The sequence below is a fragment of the Trichosurus vulpecula genome, chromosome 4, assembly GCF_011100635.1.
Source record: "Trichosurus vulpecula isolate mTriVul1 chromosome 4, mTriVul1.pri, whole genome shotgun sequence".
In the NCBI taxonomy this organism is placed as follows: Eukaryota; Metazoa; Chordata; class Mammalia; order Diprotodontia; family Phalangeridae; genus Trichosurus; species Trichosurus vulpecula.
In genome coordinates this window covers 138798629-138826618 of record NC_050576.1, presented here as the reverse complement: position 1 = coordinate 138826618, position 27990 = coordinate 138798629, and the positions used below count along the sequence as shown (strand labels likewise).

Here is a 27990-nt window from a genome sequence, read left to right as displayed (position 1 = left end):
TCCAGGCAAAGGATGAATGGTTGAAAGAAAGAGCGATATTTAACTAGGAGAGACTATGGTAATGGTCTTTAAATATTTGAAAAGCCATCATTTTAAAGAGGTTATGCACTGATTCTATATTCCTCCAGAGCCCAGAACTGGGATCAATATGTAAATGTTGCACGGAGGTAGATTTTGGCTCAACAAAGGAAAGAATTTCTGTAAAAAGCAGAACTGTTCAACAAGATGGCATAAAAATGAGTGTTTCCTCAGTTTCTAGAAGCATTTAAAACGACTTGATGATCACATTGCACAAATATAAAGGGAATTCCTGTAGTAAGTGGAAGGAGGAAGATTCTATCACTCATTTGCCATAGAATCTAAGGTGAAGAAAACTTTTACAGTATCCATGATAAAGAGTCAGAAAATCAAGCACAAACCAAGGAGTCAGAGAACCAAGTCAGAAAACTTCTACAAAACCCATGATAAAGAGTCAGAAAACCAAGCATTTGATTAAATTCATGTGAGGACCAGCTAATAGGTGTCCAATTCTCAGAGCAGGTACAAAGGGCTCCTCTTGCTACCACCCCACATGAGGGACTGGGTGAATTTGCATCTGGAAGCATGTGATAAAGTGTAAAGGGGGGCCCTGCTCTTGATTCAGAACATATGTGGGTATTATGTAGATGTTTTTCCTGTTGGTTAGCTGCATCTAAAGCCTTTTTTATTGACTACTGAGCTACAATTGATAGTGCTTACAAAAGGCTCCAATGGAGGAATTCAGTCTTTCTCTTTGCTAGTAACAACTGAGATAAGAACTGTTGCATCTCTCAAATGAATCAATCAATTGTAGTCTTTGGACTTAGTATGAAAAAGATGACCTTGAAAGTCAATGGATGACCCAGAGTGATTTTACATAGAGAGTGTGTTCGAATTGATTGAGGAAGAAACAGACCCATTCAGAACTCAAGAGATCTGAATGTCTAGAAGCTAGTGGTAGAAGTCTCCAGCCAAATCTCAGAGAAGGAATTGTACTGGGGAGAGAAGAGCCCTAGTCTCAGTCTCAATTTCTTCTCCTCTCTGTCCCTTTGCCCAGAGAAGGGCCCTGTGAACTCTGGAAGGTCAGAAGATTCGCACTTTTCATCATTGTCCTACCAGCACCTCGAGAAGAGCCGATAGCAGTGTCTAAAGAGTTGAAGACAGACTGTATACATAGATACAAGGATCTATAATAGGGAATATAGAGAAGTTATGCTATACCTAAGGGAAACATCCTTGGTATTACAACAAAGAGTAGAAAAGGATTTTCAATAACCAAGAGATGAGAACACTTTCTCCTGAATTCTGTATGTACTTGTGAGGGAATGTGTCACAAAGATTTTGGAGGAATGTTTTGTACCAACTGTTCTTACTATAGCACCTAAATAAAGATCTCTTTCCAATGTTTCAGTCTGACTGACAAATTTACATCTACTAATAATCATTGAGGAAGCATTCTAGTAGCAGCTTGTGAGATACAACATTACAAAAACTACCACCAACCATTCAGGGTTACCCCTAAGACCCCAAGAGGGATGTAGTAGTAGCCTCTGGGCACCCAATCTGTCTGCCTTGGAGTGTGGGGATTTGAAGAACATATACTGAGCATATACTGTAGAGATAATAATAAAAATACTGTAAGAGATAAAAAGTCAATTCCTGAGGGCTTGTCAGTTCATAATTCTGATTGTTTTGCCACTTATAGAATATATTTAGAGTGTACTTATATGTGGATTGGGATAGATGGCCCCTGAGGTTGCTTTTAATTCTTAAGACTGTGATTTCCTTTTCTCTCCCACCAGGAATCTTCCTAAGAAGGAAGGAAATAGGATGATAAAGTGTGCCCAGTATAAATGCAAGTGAATGTTGTAGCTGGAGCCATAGTATTTCTTACTTTCTTGCAAGGCTTGCTCAGGAAATTAGCTTTGTTCCCTCCCTTCTACAAGGTCTACTAAATAAGCTAGGCTTTTACCTGTGAGACCTGCTAAGTACATAAACCTACCACTAGCTCTTTTCAGGACCTATGCTCTTCCTCTATCACTGAGATCACATGGTCTCCCTGTTAATGCAACTTCACTTACAGAAGCCAACAAATATTGATTGATCATTGAAACAAAATCTTTTAATTAGATATGATTTGCAATCAAGTACATTATTGGTAATCATGTTCCACTATCTATCAATTACTGATTTACTTTGCACAAATGCATGTTTTTGTATAAGGGATGTAGGATTCTCTCAGTTCCGTCATATATTTCGGATGGGAATGTAAGGTAGAAATAACTTTTTTATCCAAAGAATTCTACTAGTTTACTAATTATACACTTCATCTATACTTGCCATTTCCTTGTATCTATAAATATATGTTTATATATATGTATATACGCACACACACCCACACCCACACACACACACACACACACAGAAAGACAAAATCCCAGAGTGAAGAGTTTTAGACTTAGAGTTTCAGTCAAAACTTTCATGTTCGCTTGGAAGGAGGTCTCTTAAGCAGTGCCCAGGGATCTGTGTTTCATCCCATGCTACTTTATACTATTATCAATGAACTGAATAAAGACAGACATAAAGTCTTTATCCAATTTGTTAACTGAAAAGAATAGCTAAGATGAGTAGTTGTGTCAAACTCAAAAGAAATGGATCCTTGCAAGTTCTGTTTTATGGACAGCTTTTAGCCCAGGGGCAGTGAGACTAACACTTTCCTGCTAGATCATGGTCTGGATTTAAAAAAAAAATAAAACAAACAAAAAACAAAATAAAGGTGGCGCTAGAACATTTGGCTGAATCTGATGAGATGAAATAGGATAAATGTAAAATCTTACACCTGGAGTTTAAAAATCAATTTCATGAGTACAAGGCAAGGCTAGCCATCAGTTACTTTGAAAAAGATCTGTGGGCCTTAGTGGACAGCAAGTTCATAAGTTAATAGTAGAAGCCAAAAAATCTAATGCAATTTTATTAGAGAGGCATCATGTACAGGTAAGTGATATTTCTGCTTCACTCTTCAGACAATTAAGTCTAGTTAGAAAACTGCATTTAGTTCTAGATGGCACACTTTAAAAAGGATTTCAGTAAGGGGTAGTATGTCTAGGAGAAGCTAACCAGAATGGTAAAAAAAACCTCAAGATCCTTCCATATGTGAACAAGTTGACAGAAGGAAAAATGTTTCATCTGGATAAGAGACAGAGAGAGGAGACGTGGAAGCATTCTTCAATAATTTGAAGACCTTTGATCTGGAAGAGAGATTAGAATGGTTCTTCTGAACTCCAGCGAATACAACTAAGACCCAAAGAAATTTAGGTTTGATTTGAGAAAAACTTTCCTAACAATTAAGAGCTTTTCAAAAAGGAAAGAGAAGCATTAGATGGTTGTGGGTTCCACCCTTCCTTCTGGGATTCTGTAATTCCTAGATCTGCCCCTTCTTGTTGAGGAATCATAGGCAAATCTCTGTTAGCTGCAGTTTCCTATGCTGTAAATTAAGGGGATTGGACTAGGTGATATCTAAGATCTTTCCAATCTCCAGCAGTCATGATTCTATGAAAAATAGAGAAACATGAAATGATTTAACCAAAGACATGCAGGAAGAAAATGTTGGTGCCTGATTATTAAGCTAATGTACAGGATGATACTGCGCTGCTCCAGGATTGTCTTCACAAACTATGAGTGAAATCTTTAGCCCTTTGGGATATAGACAGGAAGATTTTTTCCCCCTGCTTTTGTTCATTGCCTTGCAAATAGATTAAGTATAGGGACTGTTGGTTCCTTTAATGGAAACCATTACTCAATCTTAAAAAATAGCCACTAGGTGGCGCAGAAGACATAGGGCCATTGCGATACTTTCCAAGCTGATGTTTCCTGTCAAGATGAGGTATGAATTGCCCATTTTGCCTTAAACAGCCTACGCTTTACCCAGTGGGTATTTTATTTGCAGTCGCATTATAATAAATAGATGTGCTATGTTCCTGTTGTAGTCTGCTATTTCTATTTTCTATTTAGGATTTTTCAGGCTCTGCTGGTTTGGAAGCAAATAACATATCTGATTTTTTTCCTCCAAAGCAAAAATGTTATTTCTTTAAAAAAAAAAAAAGATAATGTATTCATGTAGCAATGGCTGTGAATTTCAGTCATTTTTTTGTTATCACACATATTTGTGAATGACCATGGTTGCTACTGAAATATCTTGAAGATATTTAGATTAGGCTTGTCTTAATAATTAGGGTGTAAAACTTTTTCTTACAGTTTTCAAATGCAATGGAGTCATTCAGTGATCAAATCCAATATTTATGTGGATGCAAAAGGCAATTACTGTTCTGTTTCCTTCAGGATAAAAAGTTCAGATCCTCCCTGGCTGGTAGCGTATTACTCTCAAAACCACCTTATATTCAATTTGTGTATATTTTGCATATATACAGATATATATATATATATATATATATATATATATATATATATATATATATATGTAGATATATATGTTGTTTCCTCCATTAGAATGAAACCTTCTTGAGGGCAGGAATTGGGCCTTTCTTTTCTTTCTTCCTTCCTTGCTTCATTCCTTCATTTGCTCCTTCCTTCCTCCCTTCCTTGCTTTTTTCTCCAGTGCTTAGTACAGTGCCTGTCACTTTGGGAACTTTTGATAAAGGCTGTTGACAGACTGATCTGTTGACTAAGTCAGCACAAAGCCACCCAATCTAAGTGAAAGTATAAGCTTAAGTGTGAGTGAAACTGTTATGACAGCTTGCCCAGTTTGTGACTAGTATGTCCTGACACTACCATGTTACATGACTGGCAAATTATTATAATGTTCATGTTCATCACAGACTGGGAAAATGTGCAATGATCTGGGCCCAAGTAGACCAACAGAGCTCATCAATTCCATTTGTAACTTGTGGCCCTGAGTAACTTTCAGGGCTATGTAAAGAATATAGCTTGCCTAAGTTCAAGGTAGCATCATGCTTCAAATCTGGGATTTCCTTTGCTGTGTTGATGAGATCATGTCAGTGCGAAGAGAAGTGATAAAATTTTTAATACAGTTTTGATCTTGGTTTTTTAATCTGTTGTCCAATATCTCTTTGATCTTCAAATAGTACCCAAAAGGCAAAGGTCATTGATTTGGTCTTCAGATAGAATAATTAAGTTTGAATTGAGATATCTCATAAATGGATAAACCACGGATCTCAGGAAGGGTGAATGGATGCATTCAGGTGGGTCAGCATAAGTTTTCACCACTACTAGTAAAACATCGTGTTCTATCATTATTGATTTTTTAGTAATATTTCCATATTTGTTTAGGAAGTATATTTAGAAATCTGTCAGGTCATTTAGTTCTTCTTCTATCCATAATTAATGCCATCCTTTTCCTATTCTGCCTTTTAACAAGAGGATTAAGGTATCATTACCAGAGTGTGATGTGAAACAGGTATCACTATTATGAAATTTTGGCTTTTGATCCAAACTCAAACTCTACCTCTCCTTGATGAGGTATAAATGCACTATCAGATATTTATGGAATTCTCATTGGGTACATGGTACTTATACTAAGTGCTAGGAGGTAAAAGAATAAAAATTAAAATAATCATTGCCTTTGAGGGGCTTTCATTCCACTGGAAGAATAGGGAATATAAGACACAAAGACAAACGTGTGTAAACATAATAATGTAAGTCTACTATGGGAGAAAGTTAGACTGCTACAGGATTGATTAGAAAAAGACAATATAAAAATACAATATACAAAACCATCACAAATTAAACAGCTGTACAGGTGCCAAACGCAGCTCACCTGGCATGCTGATGGATGACTGTGGTTGAGGTCCCAATGAGAAGACACTATGTCAACAGACTTTTTGGCCATGTTGAGCAAATTCATCCAACCTTGGAAAAGCGACAAATGGAATGGTGCTGTTTCCGAATAATTAAGGCCTTCAGGAATGTTCTCCACCAGAGCAATTCTTAGAAAAGATTTTGAAGATAAAATATTTTAAAAGCTAATTAAGTATGAAACAGATCTTTATATGTACATGCAGATAGATACATATATACATATGCAGATGTCCATTAGACCTTGAGTTTCTTGAGAACAGGGACTGTTTTTGCCTTTATACCTCCAATGCTTAGCATAGTGCCTGGCATATAGAAGGTGCTTAACGAATGCCTTTTGGCTAACTGACACAATGAAAAGTATAGCTGCTAGTTTCTCAATTTATGTTTTCCTCTAAAATTTACACTACCTTCCCCCAGACACTTTCTATTTCCTATGTTGCTCATACACTGAGTTTCAGCAGTTCCCAATGTGTTTTCTACAATCTGCAGTCTTATTCCAAAGAATCATGAGGTAAAAGCTTTAGGGTGAATTCTCCAGTATATCCTTTTCTGCTCTTTTCTTCTAGCTTTGTATTAATTTTGAAATCTCTTCTGGAAAAATGGTGGTCTCTCTGATGCACAGACAACTAATTCAGGAATGACTCCCATATCAGCAACAAGACATTTCTCTAGTTTGTCATCCTCTGAACCAATGTAGGCATTTTTCGGGAGTTATTTTTGTAATGGTATTTTGGAAGTATCTATCATGAGTATTGCAATATCGAATGACCTATACAATGATATTTCTTGTTGCCTTTTCATATGTGGCCTAACTAATCATGTGAACCAACTTTATTTGCCTTTCAAAGGAGAATTTGTAAGTCATCCTTCTATTTAGCTGCAATTTTCTTTTGTTTTTGGATTTTACACATAGAGAGAATGAAAGCTTAGTATGACTCAGTTCCTCCAGTACGGTATGCACTTATTGGCCATAAGACAAAAGCTCATATGTAGCGTTAGTGTCAAAAGACAAAGCCCAAAGCACTCTTACTGATACAATTACTCCCATTTACTTATAAGCTTATATATAACCTATCTTATGACACAAAATGATTAAGAAATCCTAATCTAAAGGAAGGCTTCCAATGTCTAAAGATGTATAGAAGATCCACAGTACATCAAGTGGACTCTTTGTGCTAGATTAATGGGGACAGCTGAACAAGAGCCATGTAGGATGGACAGGAATAGATAGGTTGGGATCTACACACTGGTGAGATCACAGATCCAATAAGTTATCTCTTATAACCTTATATCTTCTATAACCTTACATATAACCTATCACCATAACCTTGTGAGGTAGGTGGTGCAAGTATTTCTATAACCAACTTAACAGAAGAGGAGACCAAGACTCATCAAAGTTAAATGGTTTGCTCTCAGTCACAAAACTAATGTTGTCATCTCTTGATTATAATTCCATTTCTCTTTCCACTATGCTATGGTTCAAATGGGCAGCTAGGTGGCCCAGAAGAGTGTCAGGCCTGGAGTCAGGAAAACTCATTTTCCTTAGTTAAAACCTGTCCTCAGACATTTGCTAGCTGTGTGACCCTGGATAAGTCACTTAACCCTGTTTGCCTCAGTTTCCTTGTCTGTAAAAATGAGCTGGAGAAGGAAATGGCAAATCACTCCAGTATCTTTGCCAAGACATCCCCAAATGGGCTCAGGAAGAGTCAGATATGATTGGAAAATGACTGAAAAAAATGGTTCTGAATACATCTTTTAGGTATGTATTATTCTCCTACAGCAATTTCATGAATAGGAGATAATTTCTTTTAAGTTATCAATGAGTGCTTAACTTTTCAAGAGATGCATGCCTCTTAGGTTGATGCCTAAAATTAATAGAAAGAAGGGAGTTAACTTAATGTGCCCCTTGAGAAGGTGCTATTGAATGTCTGAGAGGAGACAAGTATATAATGACTTCTTTAATGCCAATGATAAAAAAAATCATTGAATAAGTATGACAGGCAATATTGCAATTAGCTTAATAGTTAGATGCAAAACATTTTAAACCTAACTGAAGACAAGTATCAATTTTCCATGCTTGTGGGGAATGGTCCAGGTAAAAAATACCCACAAATAATCCACTATCTATTTCTACCCTTAAATTTCAACCTCCTTTCTTTTACAAAGCAACCATTCATTGAACATGCATTTATTAAGCATCCTTATGTATAAGGCATTATGCTAGGCACTGTGGGCACAAAGCCAACAGCAAAATGGTCCCTTCCCTTGAGGCACTTACATTCTATTTATTTAATTCACAATGATAACTCTCCTTTTTATAGATTTTTTTTAATGGCTGGCAAACTACTTTTCAGAATAGCTACACAGCTTTACTGAGGTAGATATTAACAACATTATTAACTCTCCCATTACAGCATAGAGGAATTAGGGATAAGAAAGAAGATATTTGCCAAGGTTACGCAATTAGTAGGCATCACAGCAGGGATTTGAAATGCTGTTTTGCCTGACTACAACTCATGCTCTTACTAAACTTCAGTGCTTGTTAAATGGTATTTACTTTATTTGGAGGGAGGGAGGGGGAGGGGGAGAGGGAGGGAGGGAAAAAGGGAGAGAGGGAGAGAGAGAGAGGGAGGGAGGGAGGGAGGGAGGGAGGGAGAGAGAGAGAGAGAGAGAGAGAGAGAGAGAGAGAGAGAGAGAGAGAGAGAGAGAGAGAATGTTTAACAAGTAGAAAGCTGGATTACTATGATGTTTATTTCTTTTCTTGACAAGGTGCTGAAATGACCAAGAAGCATGCTAAGAGAAGTAACTTATTCAATCTGTCATCTCACCAGTGTATATTCCCTCCTCTAATATGGATCCCAACCTATCCATTCCTGTCCATCCTATGTGGCTCTTGTTCACTTGATGTATTGTGGGTCTTCTATACATCTTTAGACATTAGAAACCTTCCTTCAGATCAGGATTTCTTAATCTTTTTTTTGTGTCATGAGCCCTTTTGGCTTTCTGGTGAAGCCTATGACTGACACACACTCTCTCTCTGTCTGTCTCTCTGTATACACACATATAAATATATATGTTTTCACACACTTATGTTAATAATTGAAGGAAATGCTAAATTTCAGTTGAGGTTAGTTAAATTAAAGATGAAATTTTTGCCCATCCAAGCCAATAGATCTCTACAAAATAAATCTACAACCATTTTGTGGATCCAAGGTTAAAAACCTCTACTTTAGTTCTTTTGGACGTTTGTTTTATTTAGGCCTTCTTGTTTCATAGCAAAACATGAAATAAAAAGGGTTATATAAACCAAAAGCTAACTAATACTTTTCCTGGGAAATTAAGAGTGGGCTCTATCAAACTGTCTCCATAATAATGTAATGTTCATGCCTTAGAACAAGGCATGAAAATTCCAAGGGGATTGTCCAGAAATACATTTTGTTATTGTTGATAGGAACATCGGTTTCTTCAGGAATGCAATATTCCTGTCTTCTCTCCAAGTTTTATTGAACTACAGTTTCACAGAGTATCAATTATGAAGGCCTCTTCACCAGTAAAGTCAGTAGACCTTTAAAGGTAACTTGTTCTCATACAACCACATTCCTTTGCTTAGCTTAGAAGCTGCATAAAGGACAATAAATGGAAGTTGCCATATGGAAGTGAAACTTCAAGTGACTTTCACAGGAGGGCATTAATCGGTCCCTGTGTCCCCACAGCCATATCCATAATGGAAAACTACTGCTAGATAATAGAGTGATAAGCTTCCAAGTAACAAGAGTCATTTTCACTCTTAACACAACTGAAAAGCAATAAGCAAGAAATTAGAGGAATTCATTCCTCTATCTTGCCTTCAGACAGGCCGTTTGGCCTCCAGATTTCTTTATTTCTTCACCTGTAAAATGGAATTGCTATTCACCTAGGGGGTGAGTTAATGTTCCAAAGATACACTGAGAACTTTAGATGAGAGATGAAGGATTATTATTTGTTTTTACATGGAGATGGTTCTACACTGTTCCATTTTCATCCCGTCTCCTCTCCCTTCTAGTAGACATAGTAACAGCCAATGAGTCTTAATATTTTCTGGATTATTTCAGGAGGAAAGAAACACCATCTAGTAATCCTCTCTTATTTGAAACCCCTGCCCCTCAAGAAAACCTCAAAAGGATCTGATGAGAAAATCAATGAAATTATGTCTGTTTTTCTATGCTCTTTGATAAAATATTTATTCACATCAGAAATAAAAATTGATTATAAACATCAATAATTCAAGGCACCAATCTATGGATCACATTTCTAGGCCTCCTGATGTGAAAAAACTCAGAGGTAATATGGTGTAGCCTTACTGACCACAGACCAAAGAACAAAGGGCAGCTTATTGCTTATTGCTCTGGGTGAACACAGGGAAATTATACCCAAAGATAATAAAAACAATTGAAACTCCCTTCAATTTTAAAATTTACATATTGTTTTCCTCTGAGGTAGATACTGCCAGTTTTGTGACCATTATATCATGAATCAAAGAATCTCAGATATGTTAGGGTCCTGACAGGTCACCTAGTCCAATTTTCAGCTAAGGAGGAATCTCCTTGCCAATATTCTCAACAAGTGATCACAAATCTTCTCCTTCATTACCTGATAAGATCATAGAATTCAAGTTGGAAGGGAATTTAGAAGTCATCTAGTACAACCATCTCATTTTACCAATAAAGAAACAAAATAAAGAAGAGGATCAGAACCAAGGTCCTCTGACTCCAAATCCAGAACTTTTTGCACCCCATGATTCCTGTAGAGAGGGGGAACTTGTTTGGGTAAATTTCAGGTTTCTCATCAGTAAAACTGGGATAATAATAAGTAGCAGTCACCACCTCAGGGTTATGGTGAGGATCATATGAGACAATGTATGTTAAGGGCTTTGCAAATTCTATTACACTATATACATGTCAGTAGTTGCTATTATTATCAGTATTACAACTAATTATTTTTAGAGCCAAGAAGATCTGGGATCAGGACCTACCTCTGATACACATGAGTATGTGACTCTGTGAAAGTCACTTGAGCTCTCAGAGCTCAAGGCAACTCTTTAAGACTATAAATTGTAGAGAAGGTGCCAACCTCCATTGACACAGTGAGTTTCATCACTCGGAGTTCCCTATAAAAGTGAAATGACAGGTCTCATTCTTAACCTTATTCTTCTCATCTGCTTTTTGAGGAGTTTAGATATAAAACAGTCTGAGAACAAGTTATGATTCTGCTATCATTCTTTTATATTTGATGTTCTGTAGCATATTTCGCAGGCAAACAAAATGATTACATGTTTGTAATAGAATGCCAGTATTGGGATGTAAACTCATCCTTTTTAGCCTCATGAAAAGTATCTCAAGAGTAACTCCAGTAGCAGACAACAGAGATCAACCAATCAACAAATATTTAGTAAGCACTTACTATGTGGCTAGCTCTCTGTGGGGCACTGGGGACATAAATGCAAAAAAGTGACACATCTGGTCTCAAGGAGCTAACATTATAACAGGGGAGACAACAGGCAAAATATAAGGATATACAGAATTAAAATAAATTGAATAAAATGCAGATAAATTCAAAGTACCTAAATACAAGGTAGTTTGTGAGAACAGGCACTGACAGGTAGAGGGATCAGGAAAGGTTTCATGTACAAAGTGGCATTTCATCTGCATGTTGAAAAATAGATTCTTTGAGGCAGAGATGATTAGAGTATATATTTCAGCCTGGTGCACAGGGTTATGGGTGATGGAGTATATCATGCCTGGAGAATGGAGAGAAGGCCAGTTTGCCTGCCTTTCAGTGTGCAGGACTACAATGAGGTTGGAAAGACAGGTTGGGGCCAGGTGATGAGCTTTAAATGCTGAACAGAAAAGTTTATATTTTAACCTACAAGCAAGAGAAAGCAAACAGAGTTGATTAAGTTAGAGGAAGGGCATAGGAAAATCACCTTGGTATCTGTGTGGATGATATATTGGAATGATGAGACACTCAAGGCCAAGAGAACAATTAGGCCATTGTGATAATCTAGGCAAGAGATGATGGTGGTGTGAATTGAGGTAAAAAAAAAAGCTATACAGTGTAGAGCAAATGTTTGATGGAAAAGATATTGTGAAGGAAGGAACAGCATAATTTCACAACTAATTGGATTTTGTGGGGTGAGGCAGAGTGAGCAATAGAAGATAATGTCAAAGTTGCATACCTGGGAGACTGGAAAGAATGGTGGTACCTTTGACAAAAACAGGAAAATGTGGAGAACAGGTAGGTTTTGGGGAAAGGATAATGTGTTCCATTTTGGACATGTCATGTTTGAGATGTTCTTGGGATTTCCAGTTTGAAATGTCCAATAAACAACCTGTTATAAGGTATTGAAGCTCAGAGGAGAGACTAAGGCTATTTAGATGTGTAAGTAATCAGCTATGGGAATTAAAGAGGTCACTGAGAGAGTTATAGAAAGGAATGGGGATGACATATACTTCATTCTGTTCCCACATGGTTTTAACTTCTTCCACTATGTCTCAAAATTCTAAGTGTTTTTCCTTGTTTGGCAATGAGGAGAATTCATTAAATTTTTTCTTAAATATTACTGATTAATATTTTATCCAGTTGGTCATGGACATCAATTGGTAAATAAGTTTGGCCTCTTTAAAAGACACCTGGAGCCAATTGCCTTATCCAGAATTGCTATCATTGGATCACAGAGTAAATGTTTATATAAACAAATTCTATGACTTAGTCATTTATTCAATGTTTTGTTCTCAAATAGTTGGTTTTGTTCACATGGCTGTCACCCACAGAGTGCATTTGAATTTCATTCCTGGATGTTAGCCATTCTATAAGCTTTGCACAGAGGAAAACCACTTGCAGTTATATTTGACAACTCCTGTGGCATATGACTGTGTTGGCCTTTACGGCTGCTTTATGAAGTGAGGTCTTTTTTTCCCCCAAAGTATTATTTATATACATCTTTAATCTGTTTATCAAGATCTCTGAGAACGTCTGTCAATCCTATTCCTTTTATTTGAGAAGGAAGTATTAATTTTACTTTAGTGGCTTTTGAGTGAAGAACCTTGTATTTCATAAACACTGTACAAATTTTTATTTGGACACATCGTTCTATTTTTATCTTTATTATTCACATCTTGTTTTCAGTGGTGTTCAGATTTTAAACCATCCTCAGATGAGTCACTATCCTGCTACTTTTTCTTTCATATTTAATGTTCTATAGATCAGTGGTATCAAACTTAAATAGAAATGGGGGGACCACTAAACCATACATAAGGATCCCTACGAGCCACATATTGATTTAGAAAACCACATATTAATATTATCAATATTTTATTGTATTTAAATTTTTTTTATCTGTCTTAGGCTATACTCAGGACTATGACTCCCTGGGCTATATGTTTGACACCTCTACTATGAATAAAATGGCTTATTTGTAGCTTAATAAAAATGGCTTAACAAGTTGTGGTATATGGTTGTGATAACATACTACTATGCTATAAGAAATGATGAGCTCAATGATCTTAGAAAAACATGGAAAAACTTGCATGAAATAATGAAGAGCAAAATGAGTAGGACCAAAAGAATATCATATAAAGTAACAACAATATTGTTGTAAGAATGACTTTGAGCAAATAGGTTATTTTGACTATTATTAATACCCAAATTAATTATATAGGACGTATGAAAAAAGATCTTATTAGCATCCAGAGAAAAGACTGAAAAAATAGATGTACATAATAATTTTACATTTCCATATATACGTACACACACACATCCTTATTTGTGCCTGATGGTAGCCATCTCTAGGGTGGGGGTGTTGGGAAGGAAAAAAAGAGAAATCCACATGATAATTTTGTTGTATATTTGAAAGGGGTAGCAAGTTGTACAAAGTGGCTTTGCAGTTTCACATGCTATCATCTTTTTTATTGTACTATGTTATGGAAATGCTTATTTTATTCCATAAATTAAAAATAAAATAAAAATATTAGGATGGATCATCTTATATAGGCTTACTAAAAGCATCCTCAGTACAATTCTAGCAGTAGACAGAACAAAATAGATATGTAGCTCTTCTTGCTCTTCCATGATTTTGATTTCCTTAGACGGATCTCTAGATTTTGAAATCTCATTCCTTGTAGTGTGGAGCTCATGGGTATTTGGTTTGGTGGCTTCTACTAAACATATTGTTGTAAAAATATAATGATCATGTGATTGTGAGTAAAAATGGTACAATTCCTAAACAATTTATGGTTGAATTCTTCGGGATACTTTGAATACTAAATTTGTGGTATGGGGATTCGTCATCTGGCAATCCAGGAAAGACAGCTAGTTTTTGATTTACAACTCTAGTATAGTCAGGTCAACTTTTGCAAGATGCCAAATTTTTTTAGTCAGCAGTGACTTCTTGCACAATTTCTACCATTTCCTTATATAATCTACATTGATCACAAAGTATAGGCTCTTTCTATAATTTCCAGGGACTGTGAACTGGTCTTGAACTGCCACCATAAACCATTATTTCCATAAATGAAATTCACGTGACATAGCCATTTGCTCATTATGACTAATTTGGCTGCCGCTCATGAAGGACCTTTTGATACCACTCTAGGATTTCAGCTATTTCATAATCTCCATTTGAATGTAAACAATATTAGGTTACATTTCATAAATCTAATGCCATGTATATGTTATCAGCTTTACTCTTGCTTGATGGAGTGATAGCTGCTTGTTCCAAAGGTATTTCTGTAAGAGGCATGGGTATAAAGATCAGATCAGAAGCATTTATCATTTGACTATGGTCAAGGCAGTATAGTAGCTGTACTGAAGTCAGACTCCCTACTGACTGCCACAGCCCGAGTGAAAATTTGTTTCTTCAGGACTGTTGGGAACTAGCCACACACAAGATGAACAGTTTTCATCTAGCACTGAAAAGAGCTAACAATCATTGTACCCTTTCCTTGCTTTCTCCTACTAAAATTCATATTTCTACCTTCTCTCAACCTAATTTGAGAGATTAGGTCATGATCCCTGGGGTCTTGACTTCTCCCCTGTATAACATAATGCTTTTTTATTATACCCACTAGAGAACAAGGGCAAAGAGAAAATGGATTATTTCTCTGACCTAACATTTCTTTTAGCAGCCTACCTCAGTATATTCTCAGGAGGCCCAATCTAGTTAGCATACATGCAGAACTCATTTACCAGAGATAATAGTTCTTATTCTATTCTTACATCTCCAGCAAAGAATGGAAGTAGGACTCATTAATAGTCACCTTTGGGCAAATAGTTGGAATGCCTGCTTATCATTTCTATGAGGACTGTGCCCCCGAGGCTGCAGCACTATTTCTGAAACAGTATGAAAAGAAGAAAGCTGAACAGTGCTCATACCATATTTATAAAAAAAAAAGCCTCTTTGTATTCCTCTTCCCACAGCACTCAGGATTTGAGCTGTAGACAAACTGGGCAAGAGCATTATATGTAATGAATACGAGAGAAACATGATCTATGTGGCTATGTCTTTCAATAGGATTTTAGCCATTTTTGGTTCTGTATATTCATTTGCCAGCCTCAATGTGGTCTTCAGAATGAGCAAGTAATCAATAATCTTTCCCCCTACTCAGAGTGATTGTTTCTTATATGACCAGAACATAAAATGCCACTGTAAGAAGGGGAATCCATAAATGTGCAAATATCACATTTACAGTATAAATAGAATTCTTTTTACAACACCAAGCCCTCCTAATTTCCTTATTTTAATAGAAGTTTCCACAAAGCATCAAGCCGGTTTATACATTTGTCATTATCAAAAGTTATACAGACACTAAAAGGAAAAGACAGCTGAAAAGTGGGACATGAATAACAATACTAGAATGAGAGTAGTGCTTCCTATTTCGGCTGACTCTCTTACTATCCTAGGTTGGGTATCAGTCATTAGAGTGTGTTTATCTATTAAGGCTCTCTGGGATGAATTCACTGGATTCCATTCCTTAGGCCTTTGGTCTAACTGGGAATAAATTAATGGAATTTAACACATGTTTGAGCTAGTCAACTTAATTAGACTTGCATTCACTATCTACTCTTCAGATTTTGTCTGCTCTATATGAATTCTCTTGCTGCAAATCTACTTTAGGGCAGGCATACAAAAGGTTCCTCTGCCAGCTGCTGGAGCCATTCAGATTAACAGGGTAGATACACTTCTGTACAGATTGCTGACTCTCTGATAAGTGATTCTCTTGAAATCTTAAGAGGTGAAACTGGACCACTCTAGCTTGGTTTGCTTTGGCATGTCAACATATGTCATGAATGCATTTGTATGTAGTTGTAATTTGTATATGCACAAATATGTATATAAATATGCACATATATAATAAACTACAATATGCTACAAATGAACAATTAATTGGACCCAGAATTAAACAGGAATCATAGCAATCTTTCATTCTCTCTCTCTCTATGAAATCAAATGACTAAAGGAAGTTGAAGCTAAATACAAGTGTAGTTCCCAGGTTCTCCTTTAAGAAGCAAATAAAGTTGATTCACATGATTAGAGAGACAACCAGAAATATCATTGTGTAGGACATTTGGTCATCTTATATTACAATACTCATGATAAATACTTCCAAAATATCACTTTAAAAACAATCCCAGAAAACTGCCCACATTGGATGCAGAAGATGACAAACTAGAGAAATATCTTGTTGCTGATATGGGAAGCATTCCTCAATTAGTTGTATCAAAAAAAAAAGCCTCTGGCAAACTGTATCAGGAAGGCTACCAGTTTTCTAGAACAATTTTAAAAATTAATACAAAACTAAAAGAAATTTTAAAAATGAAAAAAGATGTGATACACGATTTCAAAAATTACTTGGCCTATTTAAACAAGTTACTGATGCCAGTAAAAGAGACATATATAAGGGAATGGGGGAAAGGACACCAACAAAAATTCTAGCAACTTCATGCTTGCCTTTCCAAAGGCAATCTAGCCTACTTTCCTCTCCCTGTTTAATTCTGGGCTCAATTCATAGTTCATTTGCAGAACCTATCACATAAACACACACATATACATATATGCATACATGTATATGTATATGTATATATATGTGTATATGTATATGGTAGCCCAAAAGTCTTAGTTGGTTTTAAGCTGTAACAGGGATTAAAGTTTAAATCACACTAATAGTGAAACCTATGTATATACACATGCACACACATAAGCACATATGTGTGTATATATTTGAGTGAATTACACAGCTATGGGATTTTATATGCCACATACATGTAGATATGTGTCATGCACACACATGTGGGATAACATACACACATATGTACACATGACAAGAGCTACAAATAAACAAAGTATTGGATCCAGATTTAAATAGGCGACTATATTGCATTTGGAAAACTACATTTTTTAATGATGCCAAGCCTCTCCTTGAAAGTAAGGCCTATTTTTAAAATATAAGTATCCTGTCAATACTGTTGCAAAGCTATCAGTTATGGTATATTATAATTTCTGAGAATCACAGTTGAAGATTATACAAACAGAAATGGAGTAGCACATAGTGAGTGTGAGCAAGCTACGACATATTAAAAATGAAGAATTAAGCAGAAGTGGAATAAAGAACATCACCAGAACTGTGGAAAATACAACAGATCAGCATGGTAGGTAGAGAGAGATACAACTGATGGAGTCATTAATATCTATGCAATAGGAAGAGAATTTGTGGAAGGTCTCCAGCATGTTGGATGGACTCTTTATAGCAAAGTTATGGGAGGTCATGGATGGCAGTTACTCAAGATAGCAATGTATGACTGAGTTGTGATCTGCATTGTTAGAGGAAATACCCACACAAATAGATTATAGATCCACTGGATTATTATTAAGAAAATACTTTGCTGAGTGTTGATAACACAGACAAAAATGACAATACCTCCACTCAAGGAGCTTACTTTCTAATAGGAACACAATACTAAAAAATGTAAGGAAAGAGAGCAATAGAATGGGGGAGGGGGTTGGCGTTGGCAATCAGGGATGATTTCACTAAGGAGTTAGATATGATGTGATCCTTGAGGAAGGGGAAGTATTTAGGGGGCAGAGGTGAGGAGAGAGCTTTTCTCAAGCTCTGAGTCTAGACGAGTCTAGAGGAATGCACTGAAGTGGAAAATAGAATGTTAAAAATGGGGAACACATAGTGTTTCAGGTTGGCTAGAATAAAGTACATAAAAGAGACTAGCCATGTGAAATAAGGATGGAAAGGTACATGGGAGCCATGCTATGGAGAGTTTTTAAAAGGCAGGCTAAGGGGTATGCTGTAGGGAGCCATGGAAAATTTTTTAAGCAGGGAAGAAATACATTTAGATCTGCGCCTTAGGGAGATCACTTTGCCTATTGCATGGAAATTCAGTGAGGTCAAGTGACTTGCACACAGATCACTAGTAAGAAGCACTGGAATCAGCCTTTGAAAGTAGGTCTCTCCTAATCCCAGCCATCTTTCAGCAATGCTGCACTGCCATTCAGTTCACTTGTCTGTTGGTATTTACTTAACTGATGGAAAACAAATGTGAAGGGGCATGAAATGTGTACTTCCTGCTTTGCACCCATTTGCAGTTGTATTCAAGTTCACTAGATTGTAAATTCCATGAGGGCAGGAATTACATCTCATTTAAACTTTGTATTTTAGTCTACCACTCCTGCATGTAGCATGCTGATTTCTAAACAGGTGATAATAAATATTGATTGAAGGACTCAATGAATAAAAGAATAAATTAATGCATGCATGCATGCATTTATTGATAACATTTAAGAACTAGGCAAAAAGGGAATATTCATATTTTTGCCCCACAGCCTTTGACTAATGCTACACTAAGCAATCTCAAAAGCTCTACGGGTCGCTGTATAGATACTCACGATGACAAATTGCTATGCATGGTTTTAGCTTCTGTAGACATTTGGGGGAGGGGGAAGCACTGCTCCATTTTGGGACGGCCAGGCTTGAATTTGAAACGCACCAACAAATTTTATATACCCTCAAACCATACACACACACACATAGACATATATATCTATATGTGTGTGTGTGTATATATATATATGTATGTATATGTCTATATAATTTCTACAACAACCAGATTTTACTGAATGATACATACACACAAATGTTCCACATATATTTGCCTAGCCATAGCAATCTTTAAAAGGTCTTAAGAAAAGACAGTATGATTTATTGGATAGTACATTGAAATAGCCTGCCATGAAGAAAAATGTGCTCTTAACCTTAAAACAGGTGTTTTTAAATCTTTATTATATCATTGACCTCTTCTAGCCTATGTACCCTTTCTCAGAATAATACAAAATATGTATGATTACCAAGGAAATCAATTACAATGAAAGAGTTAACAAAATATTTTTTTCAAAACACAGACTAACTTAGGTTAAGAATACCTGCAAATATTTGAAATGTGAATTACTACTATTACTCTTCCTAGTACAAATATGATGATGACTGCCATAACAAAAGGACCCTAGTTTCATGAAAAAGTGTTTTATTAAAACCTTGACAAACAAATTTTAAAAGAATAGGAAGCTATATTATCTTAATTTTCTAATTAACTCAGTCTTTTTTTAAAAAATAGAGTACTCTAACATATATTTTCCTCTAACTTTCGCCATGATGCAGTGGAGAGAGCATGAGTCAAAAGACCTGATTCAAATCCTGTCCCTCCTACCTAGGAAACCTTGGACAAATCACTTAACCCCTCTGGGCCTCAGTTTCCTCATCAGTAAAAATAACCTCCAAAATGAAGGGTTTGTATCAGGTGACCTCTAAGGTGCATTTTAGCTCTGATCTCTGATCCTTCATTAGTAAGTAGAACACAATGAACACGGCCAAGTCTGTTTTTTCTCTTGAATGCTTTAAGACCATATAGCATCTCAAAGATGTCATTCTGAGCTTCATTTTTCAGTATATGACACTGTAAATAATAGAAGTTATTTGTAATTGGATAGAATCTGCATATTCATGTTCCCTTGTAGACTAAACTGCTAATTGCTGTTAGTATTTAATTAATAAATTATTAGGCATCTATGACATGTCGGTTACTGTACAATGAGTTTGTTTCATTACAATTCAACTCTCCCAAAAGACAACTGTGCTTCTCAGATTTGTTATAAGGATTAAATGTGATAACATATGTAAAGTACTTTGTAGTCCTTAAAGTGCCCTATAAATGCTAGCTACTATTAATGATAATGAATATTTATGTAGAGCTTTGAGATTTGCAAATTGCTTTTCATATATTATCTTATTATTATAGTAAAAAAAACTCCAGTTAATTGAGCATTCTGAGTAATTGAGTGTAAAGAAATTTATTATTGGTACTATCTATTGAACATGCTATTTGAAAAGCACATTTAGTTCACAAGAGTGCAATAAAAAGATCGGATAGCTGACAAATCTTAGGGCTAGGTGGTTTCCAAATGAGCTATGTGATTGAATATTTAAAGCCTAACTCTTATTTTTCACGTGGTAGTAAAATATATATATATATATATATATGCGTATGTATATATATTATATATAATGTGTGCATGCATATACATATATTTATGGTAGGTGAATACTAGGAATATTTTCTTCTCTCCTCACCTCTTCCCTTGAGTATCAAAAGTCTAAATTGGGGTCACATTGAGAAACACCAAAAACTGGTAAATTAGTTTTATCAACTATGATCTGTATAAGATTGATATGTCACATTGACACAAGGAATAACTTAGGCCAATATAATAATAAAGCCATTGCCTAGGCCACCATTAAGGAACTTAGTGATAATTTGGGGTAAATCCTCTAATATATTGACATGACTCCTCAATATCACAAAGGATTCAGGACTTTGTGAAAGGTATGGCAAAGAACTCAGCGGTTCCCTATTTATGAAAACTTCATGCAGATAACACCATTTTCCAAGCCACAAATTTCTTTTGAAAGAGCAGGTATAACAACATATAGTGGCACTATTATTTTGATCTTGGGACTCATGAATCACGAATTGTTTTATGTTGAGTCTTCCCATGTATTTCTTCGCAAATCAGCAGAGAGGAATATGTTAGCAGTTGAGTATCAAATCTACAAAGAATGGATGAATTCATACGCTAAAATTTTACTACTTTGGAGAGTGGGGGGTGGGACATCTTTTAAGAGCTAGGAAATGTTTTGGAGGTACATGTGGGGTGGTGAGGGACAGGTTGGAGTCCGGAAGACTTGGCTTCAAGCCCTGCATTTGACATATGCTACTTATGTGACCACAGAAGTCACTAAATCTCTCACTGCCCCTAGGTAACCCTCTTAGGACCAAAAGTTATACAGCAGTTGCTTATTTGCATCAGTGAAAGGAGTTTTCACAATGGGAATTACCCACATCCCTGAAATCATCAATCTACTCATAACAAATATAGAAAATATAGATGTCTAATGTCTCATAATTCATAACCATTATTTCCAGGCTAGTTTTTTAACATAAATATATCTATGGTAATTATTTTGACCTTAGTCTACACTTTCTGGCATTGTTTTTCTAGGCTATCCTGATTGTTAATGTGCAAGATCAGGGCATATCAACGTATCTTTAACTTCCATTTAACATTAAAGTGAAACATACTTGTACAAATTTGTCTTTTTGAACCAGCCCATTAGGGAACAATTGATTCAATGGTAATGATTTGATCCAAAAGGCTCTCACTAAAATTAGAAAAGGATCAAAGCACAAGCTAGAGGTCATTCATCTTTATTATAGACATATTCATTAAAATTATTTTTAAAAAAATAAGTGAATTCTAATGGCTTGTCCAGCTTAATATCTACCACTGCCTAAGCTGAAGGCAAGAAAATATTGGATTAAAATTCTTGTGATTTCTCTGAATAAAAACATTTAAACAACTTATGAGCTTAATGACAAAGCAGGTTTTCATTCACAGTACAGCATGCAAATACTAGGTTGGAGTTCTAAAATATTATTTTATTAGATACTGACTGAAAACAGAAAATAAATGTAAAGCCTAATCTGTCTTGTGAAAACATTAACGCGCCTATTTCCCCCACTTCCAAGCAGGAAGTGGTATTTTGCATTAATTTTTGATAGAGATCACATTAAACTTCCCAGAGGAGCAGCAAGGGAGTTAAGAGATTTGTTCAGTGGTTAAGCTGGCATTTGCTGATGGCTCATTACCAGTCTGGAAGAGCAAGTCAAGTTCAACGGCTCATTCATTTCTTGCTAGACATTGAAAATGCCAATGCAGTGGAAACTTCCTAGTACCAAGTGTGCATATGCTCTGAACATAGGATATTAAGCCTCATCTTGCTGGTGAGAAGAGAGTTAATGGCTTACATTGTAGAGGCGCATTCATGTCTCCAGGCCACCAAGAAGTCGTATAGCAGCATACTTCTTCCAGTGTGTGAAAGAGTACCTTGTAGGCAGAAGATTCAAAGTGAGCAATCATTTCTCTTCCCAAAGGGAGGCATTGACATATTGTTAGTGACTCTCCTTTATTCATTTGGCATGACCTCATTTTGTCATCTGATGCTTAATATGTATGTCTCATCTCTCCAATGAGATTGTCACCTCCTTCCGGACAGGATCTTGTTTTCTATTTCCCTGTATTCCTACAATGTCTAATGCAGTGCTTTGCTCAGCGTAAATCTTCAATCAATAAATATTATTTGAATGAATGAAAAAACTGTCAGTTACCCAAGTGTGAATATTATACCTTGACAATACTTGACTCAGACATCTGCTGCAATTATTTTGATCGAAGTGTGTGCCCCCTTGCAATGTTTCTGGACTATCTATGCTGTCAGTAGAAATAAGCTCAGGGGATAGAAACTTATTTTAACACCCATTTAATACAGTTATTATGAAAGTAAACCTGTAAAATTCATATGCCTTTCAAATTCAAACAAATTTTTAAAATCATATGTCATTATGGATCACCTACCACTTCTATCCACAAGTATAACCAGTCCAGAGCTGACTATATTTTCAGAATTTGCATAACATTTAAATCAACTGTCTCTTGGACATATCAAACTGGATGTCCTTAAACTCAACATGTTCAAGACTGAACTCACTATGGTCCTCTCCTCCAATCACCTCTTTTAATCTTACCTGTTATTGCTTGAGGGTACCACCATCCCCCTAGTTACTTAGACCCACAATGTAGTTGTCATTCCCAACTGCTCACTGTCACTCCCCACTCCCCACCCCCCACCCCCCGCAATATGCAATCTTATGCCAAGTCCTGTACTTTCTACCTCCTCTCATTGTCACCTCCCTGTTTTAGGCCCTCATCACATCATGCCTGTATTTTTGCAATAGCCTTATGTTTTTTCTCAAATCTGATTCCAATCCCTCCCCAATCCACTCTTTTATTCAGCTAAAAAAATTGATCTTCCTAAAGCTTAGGTCTGACCAGATGAATGAATACTCAATAACCTTTGTTGACTCCCTATTACCTCCAGCATCCAAATAAGAGAAATGATTAATAACCAATGATTTGGGGAGATCCAGAGGTCCCCCCCCTTTTTCGAAAGTCCTGATTTCAAAAATTCAGTCGGCTAGAGAGATTGGATTAACTTTCTTAACAATCTTGTTCAGAGCCCACCCACGTGGGGATAAATTCTTTGAATAGATTACCCAAGGTTTGGGATAAATTAGAAGTAAATGACATAATCAAAGTTCAATTGAATAGGTTCAAGCCCCTTATTGTACTATTCTCATTAATTGTTAACTGATTATAGAGTTGAATGCCACCTTGGGGCACTCCCCTCTTCCAAAGGGCATATAAACCATGAGTCCACCACCAGGATTGTCTTTGTTCTAAGAAAGAGATGACCAAATGACCATCCTTTTATCAAAATGCTGGCGTAATTAATAAAATGATTAAATTACCCAGAAATTATGTCAAACTATTTTAAATGCCACAAAACCCAAAATCTATGGCTTATAAAGCCCTACATAAACTGGCCCATTCTTACCTTTCTAGTCTTCTTACATTTTACAACACTGCAAATAAAACTAACCATAGCTAGTATAGCTAGATAGTATATTGTATACTGTATGTATATACATGTGCATATATATGTGTAGTAGGTGCAATATAAATGCTTAAAAATAGAATGGATCTACCTTCAGCACCTAGCACAGCATCACACAAAAATGAATATATGATTGTTGAATTAGTTTGATTTAATTTAATTAATTAGTCAAGACTATTCTAAAATGCTAGAAATAAAATATCTTCTGTAACTGTAATCATAGTGATTTCAATGTTTTATAACTCATCATTTATATTTACGAGATATCAGAGATATTAGGTATCCTAGACACAGGGAAAATGAACAGAAAGTCCTTTCGATGAGGTTCTTTGCAAAAATGTAAACATTTTTATAATGAGGCAATAAACTTTTCATTGACATTCACATTATAATTAACTGTTTAATTTTAAATAGCATCCAAGAAGATATAAATATAGGATTCTAATGCATTTCCAATCACCTGCTAATTTATACTTCATCTCTTTGCTTCTTAACTATGGAACACTATGACCTTGTAATTTTCCAGCATTCATGAAATATAACTGCTATATGCATTATTACATATTTTTAAATCCAGTGATAGTAAAACTCTGAACATTCACCAATCCTTAGTAGGATTAACAAGAGGTAGAAGTAGCACAGTATAGGCTAGAAGACACTGAATTTGGGAATAGAAGATATGAACATGAGCCCATACCAACATTTACCAGCTGCATGACCAGATAATTACCTTAGCTGGGAATAGGGGAAAGGTTGTTACTTGCCTTAACTACTTTACAGGCCTGTTCTGAGGTAAGTGGTGTGTTAGTCTGCAAGTGTTACACATTCTTAGAGCTGTCTCTTTAATGTACACCATATGTATTTACTAGGCAAGTACTATGTGCCACTTCAAATCCAGCCTCAGAGATTTACTAGCTGTGTGACCCTGGGCAAGTCATGTAACCCTATTTGCCTCAGTTTCCTCATCTGCAAAACAAACTGGAGAAGGAAATGGCAAACCACTCCAGTATCTTTGTCAAGAAAAACCCGAATGGGCTCATGAAGGTTTAGAAATGATTGAAAAACAACAAAAAAATGTGCCAGCCATAGTACTACAAAGACAAAAAAACAAAGTCTCTGCCCTCAAGGAGCTTATATTCTATTCAGTAAGGTAAATGTGAAATATACACAAAGTTATTACTAGCAGGTGGGTGAAAGCACCAGAGAGAGGGGGAGTATAAAGATAGGCTTCCTGTGCTCAGGAATTCTTTTTTATTTTGACCTTTGTATTCTTCCCACTTAACATTGTTCCTTGAACATAGTAGGGAATTAATAAATGCTTTCTGAATTGAAGTGTGAGTTACTAATAGTATTGTCATATGTATTATAAGGCACTATGGTATAGTGAGTAAGATGACCCCAGAGTTAGGACGTCAACAAGTATAATTCACTTACTATATGATAGTCGCTTGCGCTAAGAGCTGGGGGTACAAGGAAAGGCAGAAGAATCCCTACCCTCAAGGAGCTCCTACTTTAATAGGGGAGACAACACGCGAACAACTCTGTGTTTATAAGCTACATATAGGTATAGATATAGATATAGAAGAAGAAGAAGATGTATCTATAGATATAGAAGGTAAACTGGAAGGAACTCAGGGGGAAGTCGCTGGCATTTTAGGAGACCAGGAAAGATATTTTGCAGAAGGTGGGATTTTATGTAATATCTAAAAGAAGTCAGGGAAGCTGGGAGGGAGAAAAGAGCTAATGGAAAGACTAAGAGTGGGGAGGAGTGTCCAGTATTAGGAAGAGTAAGCAGGCCAGTGTCACTGGATCATAGAGTACTTGTAAGGGGCTAAAGACTAAGATTAGAAAGTTAGCAAGGGAGTAATTGCAAAGAATTTAAAAAGCCAAACAGGCTATTTTATATTTGGTCCTGAAGGTAATATGAAGCCACTGGGGTTTATTGACTAAAGGGGTATTCAAAACTACTTTTGGAGTATCAATTTGGCACCTGATTAGAGGATGGACTGGACCAGGGAAAGATTTGCGGCAAGGAGACCACCCAAGTTATTGCAATGGTCTAGGTGGGAGGTGATGAGTGCCTGCACCAGGATAGTGGTGGTGTCAGGGGAGAGATATTGAAAAGTTAGAACTGACAGGACTTGGCAAGTGATGTCATATGGGGTAAGAGTGAAGAAATGAGGATGATGACTACATTGGGTGTCTGAGTGAGTGGAGGATGGTGGCCTCCTCAACAATAACAGGTAAGTTTAAAAGAGGTGAGGGGGGGAGGGGAAGATATTGAGTACAGTTTTGGACATGTTGAAGTGAAATGTCTATGGGACATTCAGTTCAACATGTCAAAGAGGAAAGAAGAGATGCCAGACTGGAGATCAGCAGATAGGTGAGAGCTGGATAAACAGACCAGAGAATCATCTGCATATAGCGAATATAAATGAATACATGGGGGATCACCAAGCAAGACAATTTAAAGTGAAAAGAGAAGGTGATCCAAGACAGTCTTGGGGTCCACACATGGCTAGCAGGCATGACGTGTATGAATGTCCAACAGAGGCATCTGAGAATGAATCATCAGGGAGGAGAACCAGGAGAAATTGATGTCACAAAAACCTAGAGAGAAGAAAATATCAAGAAGAGGGTGATCACAGTGTCAAAGGCTGCAGAGAGAAGAAGCATAAGGCCTGAGAAAAGGAGATTTTGGCTTTGTGTTGTTCAGTCATATGCAACTCTTTATGACCCCATTTAGAATTTTCTTGGCAAAGACATTGGAGTTGTTTGCCATTTCCTTCTCCAGCTCATTTTATATGTGAGAAAACTGAGGCAAACAGGGTCAAGTGACTTGCCCAGGGTCACACAGCTAATAAGTGCCTGGGGCCAGATTTCAGTTTTCTTGACTTTATGATCTGGCATTCCATTCATTGAGCCACCTGCCCCTGAGAAAAGGCTATTAGACTTGGCAATTAAGATATATTGGTTACTATGAAGAGAGTAATTTCATGAGGTGAGAAGGCAGACTGCAGTTAAAATGAGAATGAGAGGAAAAAAAGTGGAAGTTCTGACTGTAGTCAGCTTTCTCAAGGAGTTCAGTCACAAAAGGATATATAGGATATGCGTGTGTACAACACAGTAGACAAGGGGAAATTGAAGATTAGTGAGAGGGTAGGAATGATAAGGGGGCAGTCTGCTGGAGCAGGCAGGCTGGAATGGGATCACTTGTGCATGTAGATGACTTGACTTTGGCAAGGAAAAGGGCCACCTCTTCATGCCAGACCAAGGTGAAAGAGGAAATAGTGGCAGAATCTTAGTGATATGAGATGAGGGGGAGGGCAGAAGAGGGAGCTCTTGGTAATCGCCCTCAAGTTTTTTTGTGAAATATGAGGCCAGGTTCTCAGTTGAGAGGGAGGGGAGAAGGAAGGCCAAGGTTCATGCCCTGCCTTTGACAAATCCTGGCTATGTAACCCTGCACAAGTCATTTAGGGTGTCAGGCAACTCCAAGATTATAAATGTAACAAAGTTGTTGATTTAATTTAGCACAGGGGAGCGTCTTCACCTGGGATTTCCCACACCAGTGAAGACACAGGTCTAGACAAAATCACAGAAATAACACTTCATGGTTACATATTAATTTGCAGCTAAACAAAAGCACTTTTTTGGTAGTCAAACATGCCTGGAGGCAAGGGATGAAATGGGTTTCTTGGAACGCTTAAAGGTTCTTTCTGATGACAGCGTCCTTTCAAAAACTTAGGAAAATTATTCAAGTGGCTTTATATTTAAATGCTTAAAATACCCCTCTTTTTACACACATTAATCATCATCCTAGGAATATAATAGTTACAACCTAGTGCATCTGGGCTTGAGATGACAGGAAAAGGCAAGAGAAATGGAGTGATTCCCAGCCCTATTTCTTCAAATCCTCTGGATGACTTAAAAAACCTGACTATGCCATCTTATTCTTTTGTCACTTAGGCTGGTTGTTTTTGTTTGCCAGGTTGGTTGGCTTTTGTGTGTGTGTCGGGGGTGGGGGTATGTG

The 27990-nt window shown here is 36.6% G+C and overlaps 1 protein-coding gene across 1 annotated transcript in view; it reads right to left on the bottom strand.

Moving 5' to 3' along the window:
* PLD5 (phospholipase D family member 5) overlaps positions 1-27990 on the bottom strand; it is a 438256-nt gene that overhangs the window by 181491 nt on the left and 228775 nt on the right. The window contains exon 3 of the mRNA XM_036757335.1: positions 5813-5981. Coding sequence (XP_036613230.1) covers positions 5813-5981 — 169 coding nt within the window. The remainder of the gene's footprint in view (positions 1-5812; positions 5982-27990) is intronic.